Raw genomic sequence first — 23098 nt, 5'->3', positions numbered from 1 at the left:
ATACTAAAAACGATGTCCAAAAATGGACAAAGTAGTCCAAATTTACACCATAAAAAATGTGTCCGAAAATGGACAAAATACTCTAAGTTTGCCCCGTACAAAAATGTACTAAAATGAGGAGGAAGGAGTGGCACAGGAACAGTTGTTTTGGGGGAGTCCTCATTTACATCTGGCCGGTAATGTTCCAGACGGTACGACTGTACATGTACATATTAGTACGTTTCGGATTTTGCAGTTTCTAAATTGTTTATACGTGCGTTTTAGATTAATCAATATAAATTGTAGAAATTGAAATAATTTTATGTTCTTAGAATGTTTTCAAAAGTTGTCTTTTTTAAACAACGGCAAAATTTTCACGATATATGGCGAACTAATAATGAAATTACATGTCCACCCCCTCCGCAGCGTTGCCAGACGTCCTATAATTATACGACTTTTCTTTAATTTCTTGCAAATGTTTGTAGCGTACTACTATTTGAACTGCATACTATTAATATTTTTGAAGCTTAGAAACGTTCAAATTCCAATATGGTCAGCGCAAATATATTTATTTAATTAGTTACATGGGGTGTAGAGCTACTAAGCCAAAAGGCTTGTCTGTAGCCATCACAAACAAGATATATATATAAATATACATATATACATATACACATACACATATATACTAGGGTGTTTCAAAAAAATGCAAATATCGAAATGTTTTGGTGCACATTGATTTTCTTTTTCATTTTGGTGAGAAAATTACCCACGAAAAATTTTACGTAAATTCATTAATATTTAGGACTGCCTCAACGAGCAAAAGTTTTACCATTATAAACAAACCCATTTATAAGCAAAAATAATTATGTCACTCAAATACTTTAACTTAACGAAATATTTAATATTTATTACTTACTTAAGTTTACACAGGGTTTATTATTGTAATAAGTACCGGTACACAATAAAATAATTGGCAGAAATCCCCACAAAACCAGGTCCTAACTTGTGATTTTCAGCAGTTATGACCTGGTTTAGTGGGGCTTTCTGCCAAATATTTTATTGTGTACCGGTACTTATTTCTATAATTAAACCTTGTAAAAACTTAAATAAGTAATAAATATTAAATCTTTCGTTCAAGTAAAGTATTTGAGTGACAATTATTTTTTGCTTATAAATGGGTTTGTTTATAATGGTAAAACTTAAGCTCGTTGAGGCAGTTCTAAATATTAATGAATTTACGTAAAATTTTTCGTGGGTAATTTTCCCACCAAAATGAAAAAGAAAATCAATGTGCACCAAAACATTTCCATATTTGCATTTTTTTGAAACACCCTAATATATACACATAAACAAAATCACAAAGGAGAGGGAAAAAAAAGATGAGTTAAGTTACACAAGTAGGTGAAGTTTTTATCCAGGAAGTAACATGACTTCGGAATGCTCTTGAAGATCTTAAATCGATTAGATCGTAAGGAAGATTGTTCCAGTCATTTATCACACGTACAGAAATATGTTGTTGCTTGACAGACGATTTCACTATGGGTTTTCGCAATTTTCCATGATGCCCTCGTGTTAATGTGACAGACGAAGGCACAAATAATTGTTTTAAAGTTGGGTCAATCCGCCCATGACAAATGTCGTGTAAAAAAACCAAATCGTTGACAACGTGGCGATCAGACGGAGCCAAAAGTTTTAAGCTGGCATCGCGCTGGTGGGGAGCATTTTTTTGGAAGTTGCGCGTTAGTTTGGTAAAACGATTATGCGCCTTTGTAATGAGGGTCAATGGAGTTATAAGCGAAGGGGACCAGATAACGGAGCCATAGTCTATGATCGGTAGAATCAAGGAAGTGTAAATAGTTTTCATAAAGGCTTCACTATAAAAGCAAAAATTTCGGCGGTAATAGAGTTCACACGAGCAACAACTTTTGCAGAGTGGCTTTGATACTTAAGTTTGTCATCAACTATTAAGCCCAGATCTCTCACTTTAGTTACAGAAGGTATTGCGCAACCATGAATCGTATATGTAAAATTTGGGTTTTTGAAGCCAATTTGAAGGACTTCGCATTTAAAGATATTGAAATGCATACCACGGTCAGTAGTCCAATTAAGTACCACGTGTAAGTCAGCTTGTAGGCGTGCACAATCCATATCATTCGTAATAGCCATATAAAGCTTCGAATCGTCAGCAAAAAGTAGAATAATTGCGTTCCGAATGACTTCAGGCAAACTGTTTATAAAGATATTGAATAGTTAAGGGCCCAGAACAGAGCCTTGGGGGACTCCGATACGCAACTCTTTACTGTCCGAGAAACAGCCCTTAAAAACTACGCGTTGGTATCGATCAGTAAAAAAACTAACAACCCAGTCAGACGCCTGACCAATAATACCAGCACGACAAATCGCTTCCGCAAGGCCAGCAAATGGTATCGAATCAAAGGCTTTCGCAAGGTCGAGGTATAAAACATCAACAGACAAACCAGAGTCCAACCAGTTAGTCCAATCGTAGGTCGCTTGAAGAAGATTAGAGCTGCAAAACCTTCCGTGCGGAAACCCATGTTGGGACGGGTGAAAGAACTCCACTTCATTCAAAAATCGGTCCAATATTGACTTCACTATGCGCTCACACACTTTGCAGACTTGGCTAGGTAGGCTAATAGGTCTATAATTGGCCTTATTGGTACGCTTCCCTTTCTTATAAATTAGAGTAACATTAGCTATTTTCCAAGACTGAGGTACAACGCCAGAAGAAAAACTCTGATTAAATAATAAATTCAGAGGGTGACAAAGAGGGATGGCAAGTGTTTTTAAGAGATACGGGTGAATGTCATCGGGACCCGCAGACTTGGAACAATCCAAATTGTTGAGCTGCTTAAAAACATCATCAGGCGTGCAAGCAAAAGTGGAAAGACGAGGGCTCCCAAAGCAACAGCAGGGGGAACTCCTTGGGCAGAGGATGGAACATTAGACGCAACCCTCGCAAAATGATCATTGAGTAGATTTGCTATATCTTCAGGGTCCCTGATTACATTCCCAGAGTCATCTTCAAGATGGGAGACTTTAAAACGACTTATTCTTTTGCTATTGATATGCGAAAAAAAAGCTTTCGGATTTGTTGAAATCAAGTTGGCCAGCTGATTTTTATGTTTGCGTTTGCACTTCCGAGCGGCATTTGTTAGAGCATTCCGAGCCTTTTTGTAGTTATCGTAAGCTTCCTGAACTAAATTATGAGACGCTTGCCGACGTTTAAGCCGAACATACCGCTTCCAAGCAGAATCCTTCATTTTCTTAGACTTATCAGAGCGCACAAAGGAAGGCGTACTAACAGGAACTTCTTTTGTAATTTGTCGACGGGAATTTCGATATCGATCGGTTTACGGTTGAATTCTTCTTCTTGAATGTCTATTGCCTAAATATTAGAAGTGAAATTTGAACATTTATTATAGATTAGTATTTAAAAACTATTATACAAAATTCCATTTTCGTACTACAAGTGAAATAAATAATAAAAGTCCTATTTCGTGATTCCAGGGTTAATCTAAAACCGGTTGTGTGGTAATCCCGAAGTTAACAATATTTGAACATTTATCATAGATTAGTGTTTTTAAACATTAAAATACATTTTTAGTAAAATAATCCATTACAGATTCGTTTCGTTATTCCAGGGTAATTACAAAACAAGTTGCGTGGAAATCCCAAAATTGCAATACGTATATTGTGTTATTTTGATTGTTGTTATTAGGCTTAATTCTTACAAATTGTTTAATATGAAATTTCAATAGATTAACTGTCATTAAATGTTCAAATATCAATTTCAACAATTAGGCAATCGCTAGACGTTCATTACCCGGATTAATACGCGAAAGTACACTTAAGAATATCACCGTAAACGGGCCGATTTCGAAATTCTAGTCGACAGTGTACTGGAATTACGTGTTAGTATCTTTGCTATGACCGTACTAGATATTTTGCACTCCTAAGCCTGAAACTGAGTTATTATACATAATTATAAATAATAATTTGTTATTGCCGTGTGAGAAAATCGATAATTGTTTTCAAAATGTTACGGTTTATTCTTTAAAAAATGCGGCTTGTACTAGCATTTCATACACTCTCTGAGCATTCACAATTCCTTCGATACATTTTTGGCACACATTCAAACTTGTTATCCGTCCTCGCCAATTTGTTTTATTATCTAGTCTAAAATGTGACTGATAAAAATAAATACTTTTAAATAGGTCCTCATTGATTTGAGTTTCTTAATATTTTAGTGGAATATAATTTGCACTAACAATTTGAGAATCTATATAATTTTTTTTTATATTTGGAACGATAATTTAACATTGGTAGGCTTGCAGCCCTGCAGCGGCGATTCTCTTCGGCCATGTTATAAACGGCCTTGACCTTGACGAACATTTCACGATACATTTTTAAGTGTTGCCAGATTGTGGGAATTTTTGGGGTCCATTTTGACTCTACGGGGAAAAGTGATTTTGCTCCAAAACGTTGATTTTGTCGGAATTTTCATGTCTGCAGGTATTTATCTTTCGATTTTTTTTATTTGACTATCAATAGAAATCTCAAACTTATCTAGAGCAGTTTTTTTTCGTTAATTGTGGAATTTTGTACATAATATAATGAGGCGCCTCCTAACACTACAATCAATCAATGCATAGGCCTAACAACCAAAATGTTTAAAAATTGTTATTTCAATATAATTTAATTTTAAAAAGTTCATTTTCACCAAATTTTAAAAATTATGGCACGTTTGCCGTTGAGTTTTCGTTGGGGACGGGGCTAAAGAGGGGTGTGGGAATTCGTGGGAAATTTACTATGCAGCAATGGGAGTTTAGACTTTTGAACATTGGCAACACGGTTTTTTTTTCTGGTAGAGTATCAGCAAGGTCGAATTTCATTTAGGGCAGTCGCGGATATCGACCGAAATTAGCCTAGCCGATTATTATTCTTTATTATTATTATATGGCGTTTACATATTATTGAGGCGAATCTTTTTATTTATTTTTATACTACAGCTCTACCAACTGGAAAGTATTCGGTATGAAAAGAAGTAATATTTTGTTTCAGGAAGAATAATCATGATTGATAATTTTGGGCTAAAACGATATTTTTAATGTTAAAAACTGCTGGTAACTATAATTAAAACGATGTATGATAAGTATGATGTTTACGGTTAACTGAATTTAGATATTTAAAAAACTTAATTATAGTGTAACTAATGAAAAATGAATTTACAGCATTGCGTGTATATACAGTGAGCAGCGAAGGCGTGCTTATTTTATTGGTAAGAGTATAATGATACAAGCGGAAAGCGGGTTTCAGTTCTTTTCCAGTTGGGTGTAATAAATTAGTTTGCTGTCGATGCCCTAGGGGCTGCTAAGAAATTACGTCACCCAAAATTTGCCGATTTTGTACTGCTCCCCCCTCCCCCAGTAACCATCGGGAAGACACCTCTTTATGTGCGTATCAAATTATTCTTGACCCCCTTCAGGGTACCCCCGGGGGGGGGGGATGGGGACGATAATACCTATTTTTGCAAAAGTATAAAAATATACGAGGAGGCGGTTGCTAAAGGCTGGCAGATAAATTTTTAACTTCGACCCACCCCCCCCCCCCCCAAGATAAATTGGATTTAAAAAAATCTTATTGATATTTTTTACTACGACTAGACAGTATATGAATTCACTTTGCGCCCTTGGATTAAAACATATATTCATTTTGTAGCCTTGGACTTTAACGTGCGATCTTAGGTTAGTAATCAATTATTAAGCAATCTTAATATTATATTTCTACAACCACGTTTAATTTCTTATCGAAAAAAATTTCAATGCAGGTATATGAGCGCATAAATAGTGTATCAATCGATTTATTTCTCAATTCATTGCCGTACTGTTTGACGTCAACAACAATCTGGAACGAACATAAATTTTGTCGTCCCCCATCGCTTCATTTTTTCGTGAGGTGGAGATTTCTACCCGCAAACTTTAATTCATAAGTTAGTCTATTTTGTAGAGTACTATCGAGTGTTACAACTTCTATAGAATTAAACTTGAACTATAAATTTGTTATCTACTACCGTTCGTTCGAGGCGTTGTTGTGGCATGTTGGTTTAGACATTTACTCTATATAAACGAAACTTTTTCGAAAATATAAAGCTGATTTCCAAGTGTTCGTGTTTAGTGTTCATGTTTATGAAACACTTCAGAGGAAAATTTTCAATTATAAAATATGTTAAACAATAGTGGTTTTAAGTTTGTCAAGAGTTATCGATTTTCATTAATTTACCTTAATTAAACATAGTTAAGTTTTTTATGTTCATTGGTTATCGCAATCCCAAAATTGCGATCAATTATATTTCCCCTAACAAGCTTTTAGAAAACATTTAGACTATATTTACCCTCGATCAAAAAGTGGGACCATGAATTCTGGGTACTTTTGTAAAGGTTTTGATAAGGTTAAAAATAGGAAATAGGTATTTCTGTAAAATATCCTCGTACGAAAATGCACGATCCGTTATTCATAAACCCAATATATATATTTTTTTTAAAGGTTATGCCTCGAAGATTATATTTCATAAAGCAAAAGCACAGGGAAAACTTGGCGTCATGCTTACTTACGATTGCTCTATATGTGGTTTAAAAAGATATACCCCTTTAATGTGGCTTAAACATTTAAGGATATTACATTTACCTGAACCTAACACAACATTTCTTTTGAAAAATATGAGTCTTTAAAAACCCACGTATACCGAAAACATATGGTAAAAGGGGTACCATCAGAGTGCAATCAAAATGTAGTTAAAGGCACGGAAATATATGGAAATAATGCGGACCAGGAAGCAAATTGCGAAGAATTAAATATTTACAAAATTGAGCAGCAAGATCAAGACATTTATTCTCTGAAAAAACGAGCAGTTTTAACAGTGCTAGGAATACGCGAAAAATTCAAACTTCCTAATAGTGTAGCGACTAGCGAATAACATAACTGCAAATGTAGCTAAACTTATGGAGAGCTCGATTGAGGAAGTGGTTAACCAAGTAAGAGGAATTGGAAATAATGGAAATGATGGTGAAATTCGGTAATTAACAAGAGATCTTACCGCTATTATTAAATCTGAGTATGGTCTCAAAACCACCTTTTGCAGAGAAAATTTAAATTAAGTTGAACCTGTAGACTATTTGTTAGCCACCGAAACAAGAAAGTTTTTAGGTAGACAATGAGCTACGTACCAATAATCGATGTTCTTAAGCACCTGTTGTACCATAATGATTTTGGGAAGAATTAATAAAACCAAGAGTTTCGAATGATCGATATATGACAGATTACCATGATGGATCTATCTGTAAGGATCACCCACTTTTTGGACCAAATCCTTTAGCTTTGAGGCTCCATTTCTACCTTGACGAAGTAGAACTTAATAATCCCTTGGGTAGCAAAAGGGGAAAACATAAAGTAACTTTAGTTTACTATTCGCTTTGAAATTTACATCCAAAGTTTAGAAGCAAGCTTAGTAGCATATATTTAGCTGCAGCAATAAGATACCCAGTCCTGTTGAAATATGGATATAGTAAATGCTTGAAACCAATGCTTCATGATGTAAATAGTTTGCAAAATGACGGGTTTCAAGTAAGAAATGTCTTGGTTATAGGTGCTTTAGCAACAATATCGGGAGAAAATCACGCTGTGGGTAATTTTTCACGGTGTTTTTCTTCTGGAAGGATTTGTCGATTTTGTTTGGCATCGAAAAATGATCCGATATATTCGATGAAAATAACATGACCTTGAGAACTCAAGAAATACACGATTACCATGTAGAAGCAGTTGTGAAAAATCCAGATAATTATCGAAAATATCGCGTAAAGGGGCCTTCTGCCTTTTAAGTGTTAACTAATTTTAAAATAACTGAATCTCTTCCACCAGATATTATGCACGATTAAAAATTGGTTTATGATATTTTTACGAATGGGGTTTAGCAGAGATGGCATCTAGAAATCTGACTTCTGGCTATTAACGAAACTCTGGCATCCCTAAATTTGCTTTTCCCAATACCGCGTACATAAATCAAACACGCGTAAAAATACCGAATGACAGAAATACAACAAAAATAGAGTTACCACCTAGCGGCGCTTCAAACAAAACTCAAACGTGGGAACGTGGAAATAATGTTTAAAAATGGGTCGCTACCGATGCCGGTCAGGCTACCTTAATTGCCCGGCCGGAGAAGGGAAGGACAACAATTGGCACAGAATGCAGCCTGCTGGGGCTTAGGGACCTATTAACCTCCCCGTACGATTCTGCGACAATAGCTATTTTTTACGGCGAAACAAGGAAAAGGTTTGATTTCCAACTATGTGGCTATTTTAGGCCTAAATTGTAAGATTTATATTGAAAATTGCGCTACTATTCTAATTCAATATAAAAATTCGTTACACAACAAGCGGGGTTCCCAGGTGGTCTCCCTCCCAAGTACTGGTTGCGCTCGACGCTGCTTAACTTCGGCGATCGGACGAGAACCTGTGCTTTCAACGTGATTTGGCCGTTCTCTTTATAAACCGCCTTAAAAACGTCGTTGGAAGTAACAATAAGGTTGAAGAATATCTAAAATATCATTTTTAAAGAAATTGAAAATAAGTTCCATTTCAGCAAAATGAGAAGAATCGTGATTTCACGTTCTTCAAAAGAACACAACACGCGGGGTTCCCAGGTGGTCTCCCTTCCAAGTACTGGCCACGCTCGACGTTGCTTAACTTCGGTGATCGGACGAGAACCGCTGTTTTCAAAGTCTTATGGCCGTTCTCTTTAAAAACAGGCGTAAAAACGTCGTTGGAAGTAACAATAGCGTGGTTTAATATCTTAGCCTAACATTCTTTAATCTAGGTCTGATTTTCATGAAAGTTATAATTTTAAATAGCTGTGGTTTCCATATAACCTAGAGTCGCAATTATGTTGCTTAATTTTCATTTTAAGTTAGGTTTTTTAAGCAGTTTATACGGGCCCCCGCAGCTTCCGACATGGTAAATCGGCATGTTCATAGAGGTGTACCCGGGAGTTTTCTTCTGGCGTTTCTAAAGTCCGTTCGAGGTACGAGTCGCTGCACTGACCAAAAGTAACCAATAAGTGTGACTCTAATCGAATGTTGGTTTGTGGCTTTCAACGTATGACCAGAAGTAACAAATAAGTTTGATACTGATCGAATGTGGGTTTGTCGCTTTCGGGTATGCCCAGAAGTAACAAATAAGTGTGACACTGATCAAAGGTGGGTTTTCACTTTCAACGTATGACCAGAAGTAACAAATAAGCGTTAATACAATTTAGTGTGGTTGTGTTACCGTCGTTGTCAGTTGCTGTAGATAGCACAAACAAACTTAACACATCAGAAGGTTAGTGTGTATTCTGACCGTCGTACGTCTTGTTTTTTCTAAACTAAAAAATCCCAAACTTTAAATTATTTTTTTTCTAAAATTAACCAAATAATGTAAATATTGAAAGGTTATATCATTATGTTGAACAATTAAACCCTATTCTCTACGTATTGCTTAGTGCTTAATCGAATGACACCAACCGCAATATAATGGAATGAATCGTTTTCGAGTTATAACGAAATATGTGCAGAACATAATTTCGCATTTGACTCGGTGTGGAAATTTCAATCGGGTTCAATACTACACACGGCCCAATTCGTTGAACGCAAATTTCGGGGTAATTACTACCCACCCCCCGGATTTAGACAAATATTTGTAGAAGAATACAAAGAGTGCCATTAATTTTTTTGTTATAAAAACTAAGGAATAATTTGGCCGACTACAAGATATTATTTAAAATACATGGTTAAATTGAAAATAATGATTTTTCTTAAAAAATGACGTTTCATTTTCAACATAAATAATGGAAGTGTTTTTATTTACACCAAGAATATACAACTATTTACAAATAATTACAAGGAGAACAGGCATTCCTCCAAGGATGAACCCGGACGAAAAGAGTTGAGCACAGAAGCTGCACTACCGCGCTGGACTGCGCTAATATTTCGTTCAAGTTAATTTTGGGCGTTCGTGAATTTTCAATACTTAATATTCTTAAAGAACTTCATACTATTTCTAAGGTTTGTTTTTATTAACTTTAATTTCAAAAATCTTTCCTCTGCATTGGCTGATGTAACTGGAACTTTAAATATAGTAGAGAGATACACAAACACGAGGCGATGTCGTGGTGACATCATGACACATTAGAGAGGGGGATGTCCCGCTGGTGATTGAGAATTTCATTCTCAATCACCAGCGGGACACAAAGAGCTTGGCTCCCTCCGTTCACCCGCGCCTCCCCCGTTCCTCCCCCACCCGCGCCCCCATCTCAATCACCAGAATTTCTAATCACCAGAATTTCTAATCACCAGAATTTCTAATCACCAGATTCTCGTTCACCCGCGCCTCTCCTCCCTTGATCACCAGAATTTCTAATCACCAGAATTTCTAATCACCAGATTCTCCCGTTCACGGGTTGCTTTCCCCCCAACCCCCATTCACTGGATACTTTATCTCTCGTTCACCAGCTCCTTTCCCCCATTGCTTTCACCCCTTCTAATCACCAGATTCTCCCGTTCATCCCTTAATCACCAGAATTCCTAATCACCAGATTCTCTCTCTCTCGTTCACGGGTTGCTTTCCCCATCCCCATTCTCCAAAATTAGTTTTGCTCGCACAGATATCTGGAGATTAGATTTTTACCCGTTTGCTTATCGCTTCAGAACTCCTTAATTTCTAATCTCTAGGCAATAAAAACAAGTTATTTACATTTAATTTTTTTATTTTAGAACTTTGTTTACATGTTAGTAGGTACTATCAGATATTCCATTAGATGGTTATCTTGTGCATTACACAATGAAAACAAATTAAAGTAGCTAAGTTTACAGGTTAATTGATTATCTACGAGTAAATTAATAAAATCTTGTAGTACTTCCGAGGGTGATTTAAAACAGCCAAAATAAGATTTTACTTGATGGTACGAATTAAATTGATCTGGGTACAAAAATAAACCCTCGAAAGGTTTTCCATATAATAATTCATGAATTTTTTTAAGGTTTTTAACAATAGCTAAGTACATGCATTCGATAACATTTTTATGTTCGTTTAAAAGATTTATTTGAAACCGAATAAAATCAATTTTTTTTTGGAACTCACCGATTTCGCGAGCTCCCAGATCCAGAACATGACCGTAGGCAGAGTTCAATTTGATGTTGTTGGTTGTGGCGACGACGGATACGTTGTTGTCGTGATAGTCGATGATGTTGTGGGTTAGAGACGATGCTCCGGTTTGCGTAGCGGCGAAAAGCTCTCCCCAAAGAGAGAGTAGATTGGTGAAAGCTTCGGAGGTCAGAAACAGAATATTTTCGTTCGATTTTTTGAAGAAGAGAACTTGTAATTTTGATCCGTCGAAACTAAAAGAAATGTAGACTGATCCTCCTAACGTGATTTTTATGTTGATACGTCTTTCTTGGCCCCTGCGTTTGGATACGGTATGCGTCTCGGCTATAGAAAATGAAAATGTTAAGCCTTTGTCTATTGAAATAGTAATAGTATTAATAAAATAATGCTTACCAATAGATCGTTTTTCCATGTTTACGGTAGATGAGGAGAGCAAAGCGGATGCACTTCTTTTCAGTTCAGCGTCTCAGAGAGAAATGACGCATGTGAGATTAATCAGTTCCTATCTTGTTGAGATTAATTCATCACGTGATCTAAACTTCAAATAACCCTCAAATTCTATCGGCTCTCTCTCTCTCTCTCTCTCTCTCTCTCTGAGATAACAGTTCTAGACACTCGAAATTAAACCGTCCCGTGCTCGAAACTGCCTCTAATTATTCCCATTGACGTCACATATTAATCCACTTGGAAGAAGAAAAAAACCCATTGTAGTTTCCTCTCGAGAGCTTGTGATGCAATCATATCCTAGAAAACAATACAATTAATAGAAATTAACATAAAATTAGTATACTTTTAATACCATTTTGTGAACTACAGTGAAAAAAGTTACAATTTTACGGTAGAAACGTTTTCAAAATACCACAAAATGAACTCAAATAAGAAAATTGTAATTAAAATAATCACTACGGCTATAATTTTAGAAGCTTGTTTCAGGACGGTGATTATGGCAGATGTTTGTACTTCAGTGTCCATATCGGAAATGAAGTTAAATGGAATATTTTGCGTAAATAAGTATAAATTTTAGCATAACCCTAATATATTCTCGAGAACTGAACAAGTTCTTTGGGAATAAGAGATAAGCTTACTATCTTCCCCTAGGCCCTATATAAGGGGGGGTGCCTGAACCGGGGGAACGTCACTCTATTGTTGTTCTTTGTGCGTCTAGTACCAGGATTTTTGAAGCGCGCTCTCTCTCTCTCTCTCTACGTAAGTTTATTTTGATTTTTTTTTATCGTAATTTTTTGAATAAGGTTTAAGTAAATCGGCATTAAAATGAAAGGTGTACAATACCCAGAAATTAATTTAGTTGATACCCCGGAAATGATTATAATCGACTCCCCTGAATTGATTGATATAACTGATAACGAGCTCCCGGAAGTACCCATAGTAACTTTACCCAATTCTCCAGAAATGGAAATAATAGATTTAACTGATACCCAAGACCCTACCCTTTCCTTAACTACAGTAACTGATTCGCAATTGGAACGTTTAAAAAAAATGACAATGGTACGAGATTATCTTAGAGAATATCAACTAACCCATCAAATCTGTTCGCCCCCTATCGATAATTTACCTTCACCCCTTTTAAGACCTAGTTCTATTCCACCTGACGAAGTACGTTTTTCGCCCTCGTATACGCCTATGGATGCTCCCTCACCCTTTCTAGAATCAGATGACACATGTCACTCTTTATCTTTGGAAGATAATTTTATCATGTCGTCCCTCAGTACGGACAGCATTTAGCGCTTAGCTGAGAACGTACAATTTTCATTTGTACGCTAGTACTCGAAGGGAGATAACCATGCAATTTATTCATCCGTTTAATTGCGTAACGGCAGGCCCGAGTCAGAGTGGCAAAAGCTATTTAATTGAATCTATAATTAATCACGAAGAAGAAATGTTTGTTCCGGGTTTCAAAGAAATACATTGGTATTACGGAGAATGGCAAGCTCTATACGATAAAATGAAGCACAGGGTAGTTTTTAAAGAAGGATTGCCTGTTTTATCTAATTATGACGGAAAAGATCCTATATTATTAGTTATCGACGACCAGATGAGCGAGAGTAAAGGTCAAATTGGTGATTTATTCGTGAAAGGGACCCATCACCGTTCTCTAAGCGTTATTTTTATTACACAGAACTTATTCCATCAATCAAAAGATAGCAGATCCATTTCCCTGAATTCGCATTACATAATTTTATTGAAAAGCCCCCGAGACCGTCAGCAAGTGGCTTATCTCGCTAGACAAATGTTCCCTGATAAGTGGCGTTTTGTAGTTGACGCTTACGAAGACGCGACTTCGAGACCTCACGGTTACCTAGTATTCAATTTAACTCAAACTTGTCCCGAAGATCAAAGAGTCTTGACTAATATTTTACCGGGAGAAACGTGCTACGCTTATCTCCCTAAATAAATAAATAGAACTAACATTTCGTAATTTCTATCAGTTATGAATCATGTCTCGTAGAGTACGTATCGAGAGAGACGCTCTCCGATATCTCGGTCGTTGCAAACCCGTTCAAAGAAAAGCCATTTTAGCTAAAGCCGACAAATCCCTCATAGACGCTATCAGTGAATGTATTCATAACACTTTAATTGGTAACGTAAAACTATCAAATACCCAAAAAACCAGGTTATCTCGTCATAAAAATACCCTTCGAAAACTAGCTAGTAAGCGGGTAGCTTGGAAAAGTAAAAAGAAATTGTTAGTTCAGTCTGGGGGCGGGTTTTTCTCGTTTCTTCTACCCGTCGTTTCAACCCTTCTTGGTTCTATATTCGGTAGTAAACAATGAAACACGCCAGAAAAATGATTCTCGTCCCTAGCGGCGTTTTAAAGCCAGACCCGTTCCCGCACCCCCTCGCTCTGACAGTCTCTGAATTAGACGTTAAGATGGACCAAATATTAAATATGAAAGATTTAGACGACGCCTCGAAATGGATTTTATACGAACAAGCTTTAATGAGACACGGAAATCTACGTAAGCAAGCCTCGGCTCCTAAAGAAATCGAAATTGCCCCCGCATTCGACTCGCTAAGTAGGGACTGGATAGACGATTTGCCTTTGATATATTACCAAAAAGCGCAAAGCATGGTGGATCAGTTGGAAACTGTACCCGAAAGAATACGGTGGGATGAAAACGGGGGGCTCGTAATAAACGGTCGACCTATTAAAGGTTCCAATATTAGCGAAATTACCAAAGCGTATTTAAATCCTAAAACCCACCCAAAACCTATCGGATATTTCGCGTTTATTTCCAATTTAACCCAATTTAACTCTTCGCCGGCTATCCAAGGCTTTCCCTCCCCGCTAGCTCCGAGAACCCGACAACGACGTTCTCCCGTTAAGCGCGAGTATCCGGTTCCTCAAAGTGGGCGTGCGCGCAGGACAGATAAGCCCCGCCCCACTCGTAGCCTTGACCGAGATCACTCCTCCACGTCTGACTCTTCTCTTCACTCTTATAAACAAACAAGGAGTCGCGCGCAAAAGTCTAAAGTATGGGCGAAGCTATTTTAGAAAAAATATATTTTAACCCGAAGCATCCGGCTTCTTTCGGAGGCGCTGAAAGGTTATTCCAGTCCGTAAAGTCTCACGGCTTAAGTAGGGAAACTGTAGAAAAATGGTTAAGAGGAATCGACGCTTTTACGATGCATAGGCCGAAATATAAAAAGTTTCAACGAAATAAAATAGTAATTAGTAATATAAGGGAACAATACCAGGCTGATATTAACGATATGCGCTCGTTAGAGGCAGATAATGACGGATACAAATACATTTTAACAATTATAGACTGTTTTAGTAGAAAAGCGTGGGGGTTACCTCTTAAAACTAAATCGGGAAAAGAGGTTTTGAAAAATATAAAAATTGTTTTTAAAGACGGAATTCCAGATAAATTTCAATCGGACAAGGGCACGGAATTTAGGAATAAAGAAGTACAAGGATATTTCAAAAAGAATAAAGTTAAATTTTTTAGTACCGAAAATGACGAAATAAAAGCCTCTATCGTAGAAAGGTTTAATAGAACGTTAAAAACAAAAATGTATAGATATTTTACCCATCACTCCTCAAATAGATATTTGGAAGTCTTACAGGACTTGGTCGAAGCGTACAATTCCTCTTATCATAGCTCAATTAAAATGGCCCCTAATGACGTTTCGGAAAATAACGTATTACGTGTGTACAATAATATCTACTCTAAATATTATGCCGAGAAACTGAAAATGAAACCGCAATTCCAAGTAGGGGATTTGGTTAGAATAAATACAACTAAAATGATATTTCAAAAGGGTTTCGAAGCTAATTATACCGAAGAAATATTTAAAGTCGTAGCTATAGTTAAAAGACATCCTCCCGTTTATAAAATAAAAGACCTATCAGAAATCGATATAAAAGGGACGTTCTATTCGAGAGAGCTTCAAAAGGTCAGGGCGCCTCGTTCGTTCAAGTTAAACAAGATTTTACGTCAGAGAACTAAAAACGGAGTAAAACAATTGTACGTTAGTTGGCTAGGATATCCTCCATCGTTTAATAGTTGGGTTAATCAAGATGACGTCTGGGATTTACATAACTCTTCCTAGTAATACTAGAGATAAGAATAAGAATAATTCAGAAAATACTCTAGCCTCGTATTCTACAACGTTGGCCAAACCCATTAGTTTACGCGGAGATTGGGAAATTGCTGTGGTAGAAATTATTTATCCTTTATCTTTTTATAACATAAGCGAGCCAATGGGATGTGGAATAGAAATTAAGGAATTACTATCGAAACCTCCAGCCCACATAGTAGATTACAAATATACCTACGACTTCCGCGAGATACCTCAGGGCTACTACAAAAATCCTCATGAACTTTTGGCCGTACTTAATGAAAGTATTAAAAGTTTGAACCTTGATTTAAAGGAAAGCGCTAATTCAGAGTTCGATAATGATTCATTAGGAAAATTTGAATATAGTTTAGAAAGTGGACACGTACAATACACTTCCTATAGTAAACATTATTATCAACTCGAGTTAACGCCAAAGTTGAGGAAAATTTTAGGATTTAGAGATAATGTTACTGATATTTCACCAAAGGTAGCATTCAGATCAGATTCCCCTATGCAATTAAACTTATTCATCCCCGATCTTATGTTCGTGTATTCCGATTTGGTAGGAAATGAAATGGTTGGGGATACATTAGCCCCCCTTTTGCGAACAATTGTTGTAGACCAAAACGCCCCCAATGGATCAACCGTTTCAAAAACTTTCGATTCTCCGCATTACCTTAAACTGAGTAGAAATTATTTTGACTGTATCGACATTAATATAAGAACTAGTTTAGGTGAATTCGTGCCATTTCAGTTTGGTTCAGTCACGTGTAAAGTACATTTACGACGAGCTCAGTAAAAAAAAGAATGGCTTATCAGTACGTCGATAGAAATTGTCCCTACATGCAATATTATTTAAATCAGGCGGGGGGCGGAGTAGATTTACCTTATTTCTCTGGGTTTGCGGGACAAAAAGGACACGGAATTGGTAGCTTTTTTTCTGGGCTAGCTAGGTTTGTATTCCCATTCCTAAAACAGTCTGCCAAATACGTGGGAAAAAGGGCCCTTTCTACAGGAAAGAAAGTACTCGGAGACGTCTTGCAAGGTCAGGACTTAAAAACGTCGGCCAATAAACGAATGACAGAAACTGTGGACGAAATGGCAGCGCAAGAAGGTTCGGGTTCGGGTCGTCGCAAGAGAAGAAAAACTACTAAGAAAGCATTGAAGAAGAAGAAAAAGAGTTCAGTTAAACGCCGCAAGTTCACGCGTACGGTTCGCGATATTTTTGCTCTCTAAAAAAAATGGAAGTACTTAAAAGCGAATTAAATATTTTCAATGAACTACCAACTCAACTCAGCGTTGAAAAGGGTCAAACGGTATGGTGTAAGCCAATTTCATCTATCGACAGCAGTTCTATCATCGAATTCGTGGTACCGGGTACGGGGACTCTTACACAGATTTGGCAATGACAATGATATATTGTAAAGTAAAAATCGTCAAAACCAACGGTGACAACTTGGATGCCGGGTCTAACGTTTCGCTCGTGAACAATTCTCTGCATTCGCTATTCAAACAATGCGAAGTGAAACTCAATGATACGACGGTTTCACCATCGGCCTCAAATTACCCCTATAGGGCCTATATCGAAACCTTGCTCAACTTTGGGTACGATGCAAAAAACACTCACCTTGCGACATCTGGATGGTACGATGACACGGCTGGAAGTATGGATCTGATAACAAACGCAGGATTCATAAAACGTCAGGTTCTAGCTGCTGAATCAAAAGAAATTGAACTTTACGGGAACATTTTTTGTGACATTTTTAATTTCAACAAATATTTAATTAATGGCGTACAACTTAAGGTTTCACTCACTAGAAATAGCGATAATTTTACCCTTTTTAGCGACACTGTCGACGCGTATAAAGTCGAATTTATAGACGCTGCTCTAATTGTACGTAAAGTTAAAATTATGCCTAAAATTTTATTAGCCCATCAGCAAGGATTATTACGTAGCAATGCCAAATATCCCTTTACTCGTACTGAAATTAAAGTTAAAACATTAGCTAGTTCTATTCAGAACGATAGTTTTGACAATATATTCTTAGGTCCGATGCCCAACAGAGTCATTATTGGTTTAGCCACCAACAAAGCGTATAAGGGTTCCGTTAAGTCTAATCCTTATAATTTTGAAAATTTCGACCTAAATTATCTGGCTCTATACGTTGATAACGAACAAATCCCTTCGAAAGCGTTGACCCCTAATTTTAATAGTAAACAATTTACGCTAGCCTATCATTCGCTATTCTCGGGATCTGGGATACTCTACCAAGACGAGGGAAATCACATCGCGTTGGCTCACTTTCCTCTAGGCTTTGCCCTATATGCTTTTGATTTAACCCCCGACAATTCGGCCAATGACGTCACGTTTTGGAACCCCGTAAAGAGAGGGCAACTACGTTTAGATTTAGGATTTGGTACCCCTTTAAAAGATTCTACGGTCGTTATCGTGTACGCTGAATTTCAATCTTGTTTACAGATAGATAAAAATAGGAACATTATTCGAGACTATTAAAATGACTACGACAAACGTGGACTTATCTCAGGCACTGTATAAAACACCGAACTTTTTAGGCGTGTTTTCTTCAGATAATTTAAAACCCATGGTGAAATATCCGCAATCGCTTATCATTAATTTTGATAAAAGGGGAGAAACAGGTTCTCATTGGATTTGCGTCTACGTCGATGGCCGAAAACGGGGATTCTATTTTGATTCAATGGGGCTTCCCCCATTTTTACCCACAATCAGAAAATATTTAAATTCCATGTGTAAGACGTGGACATTTAGCAAAAGACGATTGCAAGGACTAACTAGTTACGTTTGCGGCGAATATTGCGTAATGTATATTTTGCATAAAACTAAAGGACAGAGTACAAAAACGTACTACCAAAAGTTTTCCAAAAATTGGGAAAAAAACGACAGCAAGATATTTTTATCTTTCGCAAATCATGCTAGAAAAATCATCACATCGAATTTAGCGAATCCATTAGCTAGAGAGAGAGGTATGGTGACTGACTGGAAAAAATCCGGTTCCAGAGGATAAAACAATATATTCCCACGCTATCTGGTATCTTTTAGAGATATGACCCGACCTCTCTCGAAAACACGCGCGCGCTTCTATGGGCGCCAAACCATTTACTTTCGAATAAAATAAACCATCCAAAAACAAAAAAATTAAAATAGAATCAGAAAGTATTGGTAAACTAGTTAGGACAACGTGGGTGGTTTACGCAATCTAGCATGAAAACAAAACATTGGTAGAAATATATTATTGCATTATTCCTGTACGTTCTATTTAAAGTACTTTCTAAAAGTCATTGAAATCTGTTACCGTCTTGAACCATTGAAATATGTTTTCTACCCTGTCATTAACAAAAATATCTTTAGTACACGCAAAATAAGATTGGTGAAAAAAAACATTGCCTTAGATAATTTAACAGGGATTTAGTTAGCTTTGGGTCATGTAATGATAAAAAAGATTGAAATTTGACTCTGCCATTTTATTTAATAATATAAACTCATGCACGCGAAAAAAACAATTGTAAACAATTTTTCCTATGTAACTTTTTTCACTCTTAATAAATACTTTAAAAAAAAACGTAACAAAAAAAGACTCTTTATTGAAAATCGCTTACCCTTTTTTTTCCAGAATTTCGTTAAGTCAACCAGTCCGATGCAAGAACGTACTACAATGCGGACTCTTATCTGTAAATTTGTTAGACTTTGCACGAACCTAAACCATCTTCTCGTGACGTACGCTAAGAGGAAGATGGTGGAAATTCCCAGTCTCACGAAATTAATTATCTACGAACACTATTTAACCAATGGAAAAATTTACAGACTTTACCCACTTATTTACACACTGAATAGATTCCACACTCAATCACTAACTTAGATTTCATCACGGAAAAGAAGGAGATAGGATATAGGGGCTAGGAATTGGTGGGGATGGAAAATGGTATAAAAAGGGAGTAAATCAATTAGAACAAATTATTCCAACCTTTTTCTTTGCTTGGAGCAAAAACTAAATCGAAATCAAAAATGAGGTAAATATTATTTTAAGATTTAAATAACTTTTAGAACAAAAATTTTAGATTTTAATTTTCTTCATGTAGAATTGAAGAAATTAAGGGGATATTAATACAAAGTGCGAGCGATGATTCTATTAAATTTGAGATTAGAATAAGGTAATAAATTAAATTTCACGAATTATTTATACTGTACTAAAGTTAAAATTTTATGTATTGTTCTGTTAGCTTTGAGGTTGGAGAGCCCAGGAAGCTTCTTCAAGTCTGGGAACATCAATTATATTGGGACGATGAGGGCGAAATACATTCCAGTAGGATACTACTCATCGTCCCAATTATTTTATAATAAAAAAATTAACATTTATCACGATTCTTTTATTTTCCTATCCAACAATAATCATTTCAGTATATATCAAACATTACAATAACAAGGATTATATGCAATTGCAATTGCTAAAATAGTGTATTCTACCGAGTTAATAGTCTCTAAGATTTCCTCCTGGGGGTTCCCCCCGAAACAGGATTAATTTTTATCAAAGTTGTATCAGAAGTAAATTAGTGCGAAGTAAGCGCAATGTATTTTCAGCTATTCTAATTTGCCTAATTTAACACGTGACGAATTTTTTTCGCTAACCGATGAGCAGTAACCTCTATTTTTGGTTACATTTTACATTCTCCCGTGACGTCAATTGGTTTCAGCCAATGAGAAATCAGGATTTACTTGAAGTTTCGAGTGTTATTTGATCTCTAGATATACGACTCAACGTTCTTTTAGTTCCTGGACCTCATCGAGAAGAGACACGTAGATTTTCGCGCTCCGTTCCCCGCCTTCTCGACTCTATTTACTGGCAAAGGCTTCAGGATTTCCGTAAAAGTAAGTGACTTTATTATTTTACTGTAGAGGGAAATTAGGCCTTGTTTAAATTGAAGTAAATAGACTTAGATTCTAGTCAAATAGTCATAGAGTCTAACCAAAATAAATAGAAAAACATTTATTGAAATTTAGGCTTAACCAATTAGGCTTAAGAATGTTGACAATAGGTTATAGAAACTATCAGTTTACAGTATGGACATCGAAGCGTATCGACTTGAAACTTTTCGTCACTGGAGAAATCCGCACGTTACTAAGGAACAACTAGCGAAGGCTGGATTCTACTATATTCAGCGGGGCGATGAAGTACGATGTTACAAGTGCCACGGCGTATTAGAAGGATGGGAATCAGGAGACGTACCAGAATGGGAACATGCTAGATTCTTTCCACACTGTCCGTCGAGGGATAATTCACCATCGGAAAAAAAGTACCTTTCGCAAGAATGGGAGATCCCGGCACCACCAAGGGCAGCGGCACTGGAGGATGACGATTTCATATCTATTCCGGTCAGACGTGGTGAGGTAGAACTTTTAATAAAATTATTTATACAATCCGCACTTGCAGAAGGTAGTTCGTTTCAGCCCATTAAATGAAATTGTACATATTCCTTACGAAGATCGAGTTAATTTTTTTTATATTGATAAAATGCGATTTAAACGCGTTATTTATAATGTCGGTCTAATATTAGAACCTGTTTTACGCAATCATGTAATTAAAAGTAAAATAAAATTGGAAATGTATATTTCTTGTTTTTATAGCCTAGAGATTAGAAATTAAGGGGTTCTGAAGCGATAAGCAAACTGGTAAAAATCTATTCTCCAGATATCTGCGCGAGCAAAACAAATTCTGGAGAATGGGGGTGGGGAAAGCAACTGGTGATTAGAAGGGATGAAAGCAATGGGGGAAAGGAGCTGGTGAACGAGAGATAAGGTATCCAGTGAATGGGGTTTGTGGGAAAGCAACTGGTGATTAGAAGGGGTGAAAGCAATGGGGGAAAGGAGCTGGTGAACGAGAGATAAAGTATCCAGTGAATGGGGGTTGGGGGAAAGCAACCCGTGAACGGGAGAATCTGGTGATTAGAAATTCTGGTGATTAGAAATTCTGGTGATTGAGAGAGAGAGAATCTGGTAATTGAGATGGGGGAGAGGCGCGGGTGGGGGATGAACGGGGGAACAGAGGGAGCCAAGCTACAGCCCCGAAACAGGATTAATTTTTATCAAAGTTGTATCAGAAGTAAATTAGTGCGAAGTAAGCGCAATGTATTTTCAGCTATTCTAATTTGCCTAATTTAACACGTGACGAATTTTTTATCGCTAACCGATGAGCAGTAACCTCTATTTTTGGTTACATTTTACATTCTCCCGTGACGTCAATTGGTTTCAGCCAATGAGAAATCAGGATTTACTTGAAGTTTCGAGTGTTATTTGATCTCTAGATATACGACTCAACGTTCTTTTAGTTCCTGGACCTCCTCGAGAAGAGACACGTAGATTTTCGCGCTCCGTTCCCCGCCATTCTCGACTCTATTTACTGGCAAAGGCTTCAGGATTTCCGTAAAAGTAAGTGACTTTATTATTTTACTGTAGAGGGAAATTAGGCCTTGTTTAAATTGAAGTAAATAGACTTAGATTCTAGTCAAATAGTCATAGAGTCTAACCAAAATAAATAGAAAAACATTTATTGAAATTTAGGCTTAACCAATTAGGCTTAAGAATGTTGACAATAGCTTATAGAAACTATCAGTTTACAGTATGGACATCGAAGCGTATCGACTTGAAACTTTTCGTCACTGGAGAAATCCGCACGTTACTAAGGAACAACTAGCGAAGGCTGGATTCTACTATATTCAGCGGGGCGATGAAGTACGATGTTACAAGTGCCACGGCGTATTAGAAGGATGGGAATCAGGAGACGTACCAGAACTTGAACATGCTAGATTCTTTCCAAACTGTCCGGCTAGGGATAATTCACCATCGGAAAAAAAGTACCTTTCGCTAGAATGGGACATTCCCCCGACGCCAAAAGCAACTACGGTCTCTGACAAAAGCTTCTCACCTGTACCAGAAGAAGACGTTTGTGACTGTCCCTCGGATGTCAGACGATACTGTTGCTAAACACTACAAATACGTGAGTTAGAACTTTTAATTAAATTAAGTTGCAGGAGATCGTTTCACCCCATTTAAATGCCTGTAAACTTAACTACTTTAATTTGTTTTAATTGTGTAATGTACAAGATAACCATCTAATGGAATATCTGATAGTACCTACTAACATGTAAAACAAAGTTCTAAAATAAAAAATTAAATGTAAATAACTTGTTTTTATTACCTAGAGATTAGAAAATTAAGGGCAAACGGGTAAAAAATCTAATCTCCAGATATCTGCGCGAGGAAAACTAATTTTGGGGAATGGGGATGG

The 23098-nt window shown here is 36.8% G+C and overlaps 1 protein-coding gene and 1 pseudogene across 1 annotated transcript; one reads left to right on the top strand and one right to left on the bottom strand.

Annotated features, from left to right (window-relative positions):
- Positions 1–8673: 8673 nt before the first annotated feature.
- LOC149945910 (5S ribosomal RNA) lies at positions 8674–8792 on the bottom strand (annotated as a pseudogene).
- Positions 8793–22218: 13426 nt separating this feature from the next.
- Positions 22219–22878, top strand: LOC149945909 (death-associated inhibitor of apoptosis 2-like). The gene is made up of 2 exons (XM_090173226.1): positions 22219–22239; positions 22424–22878. Exon 2 carries the CDS (start codon positions 22432–22434, stop codon positions 22792–22794), a length of 363 nt encoding a protein of 120 aa, XP_090029352.1. The 5' UTR covers positions 22219–22239; positions 22424–22431; the 3' UTR covers positions 22795–22878.
- Positions 22879–23098: the final 220 nt, after the last annotated feature.

Source organism: Leiobunum rupestre, chromosome 4, assembly GCF_980474605.1.
Source record: "Leiobunum rupestre chromosome 4, qqLeiRupe1.1.hap1, whole genome shotgun sequence".
NCBI lineage: Eukaryota > Metazoa > Arthropoda > Arachnida > Opiliones > Sclerosomatidae > Leiobunum > Leiobunum rupestre.
Note: the sequence above shows the minus strand (reverse complement) of the source record. Positions and strands in the feature narration are given on the sequence as shown.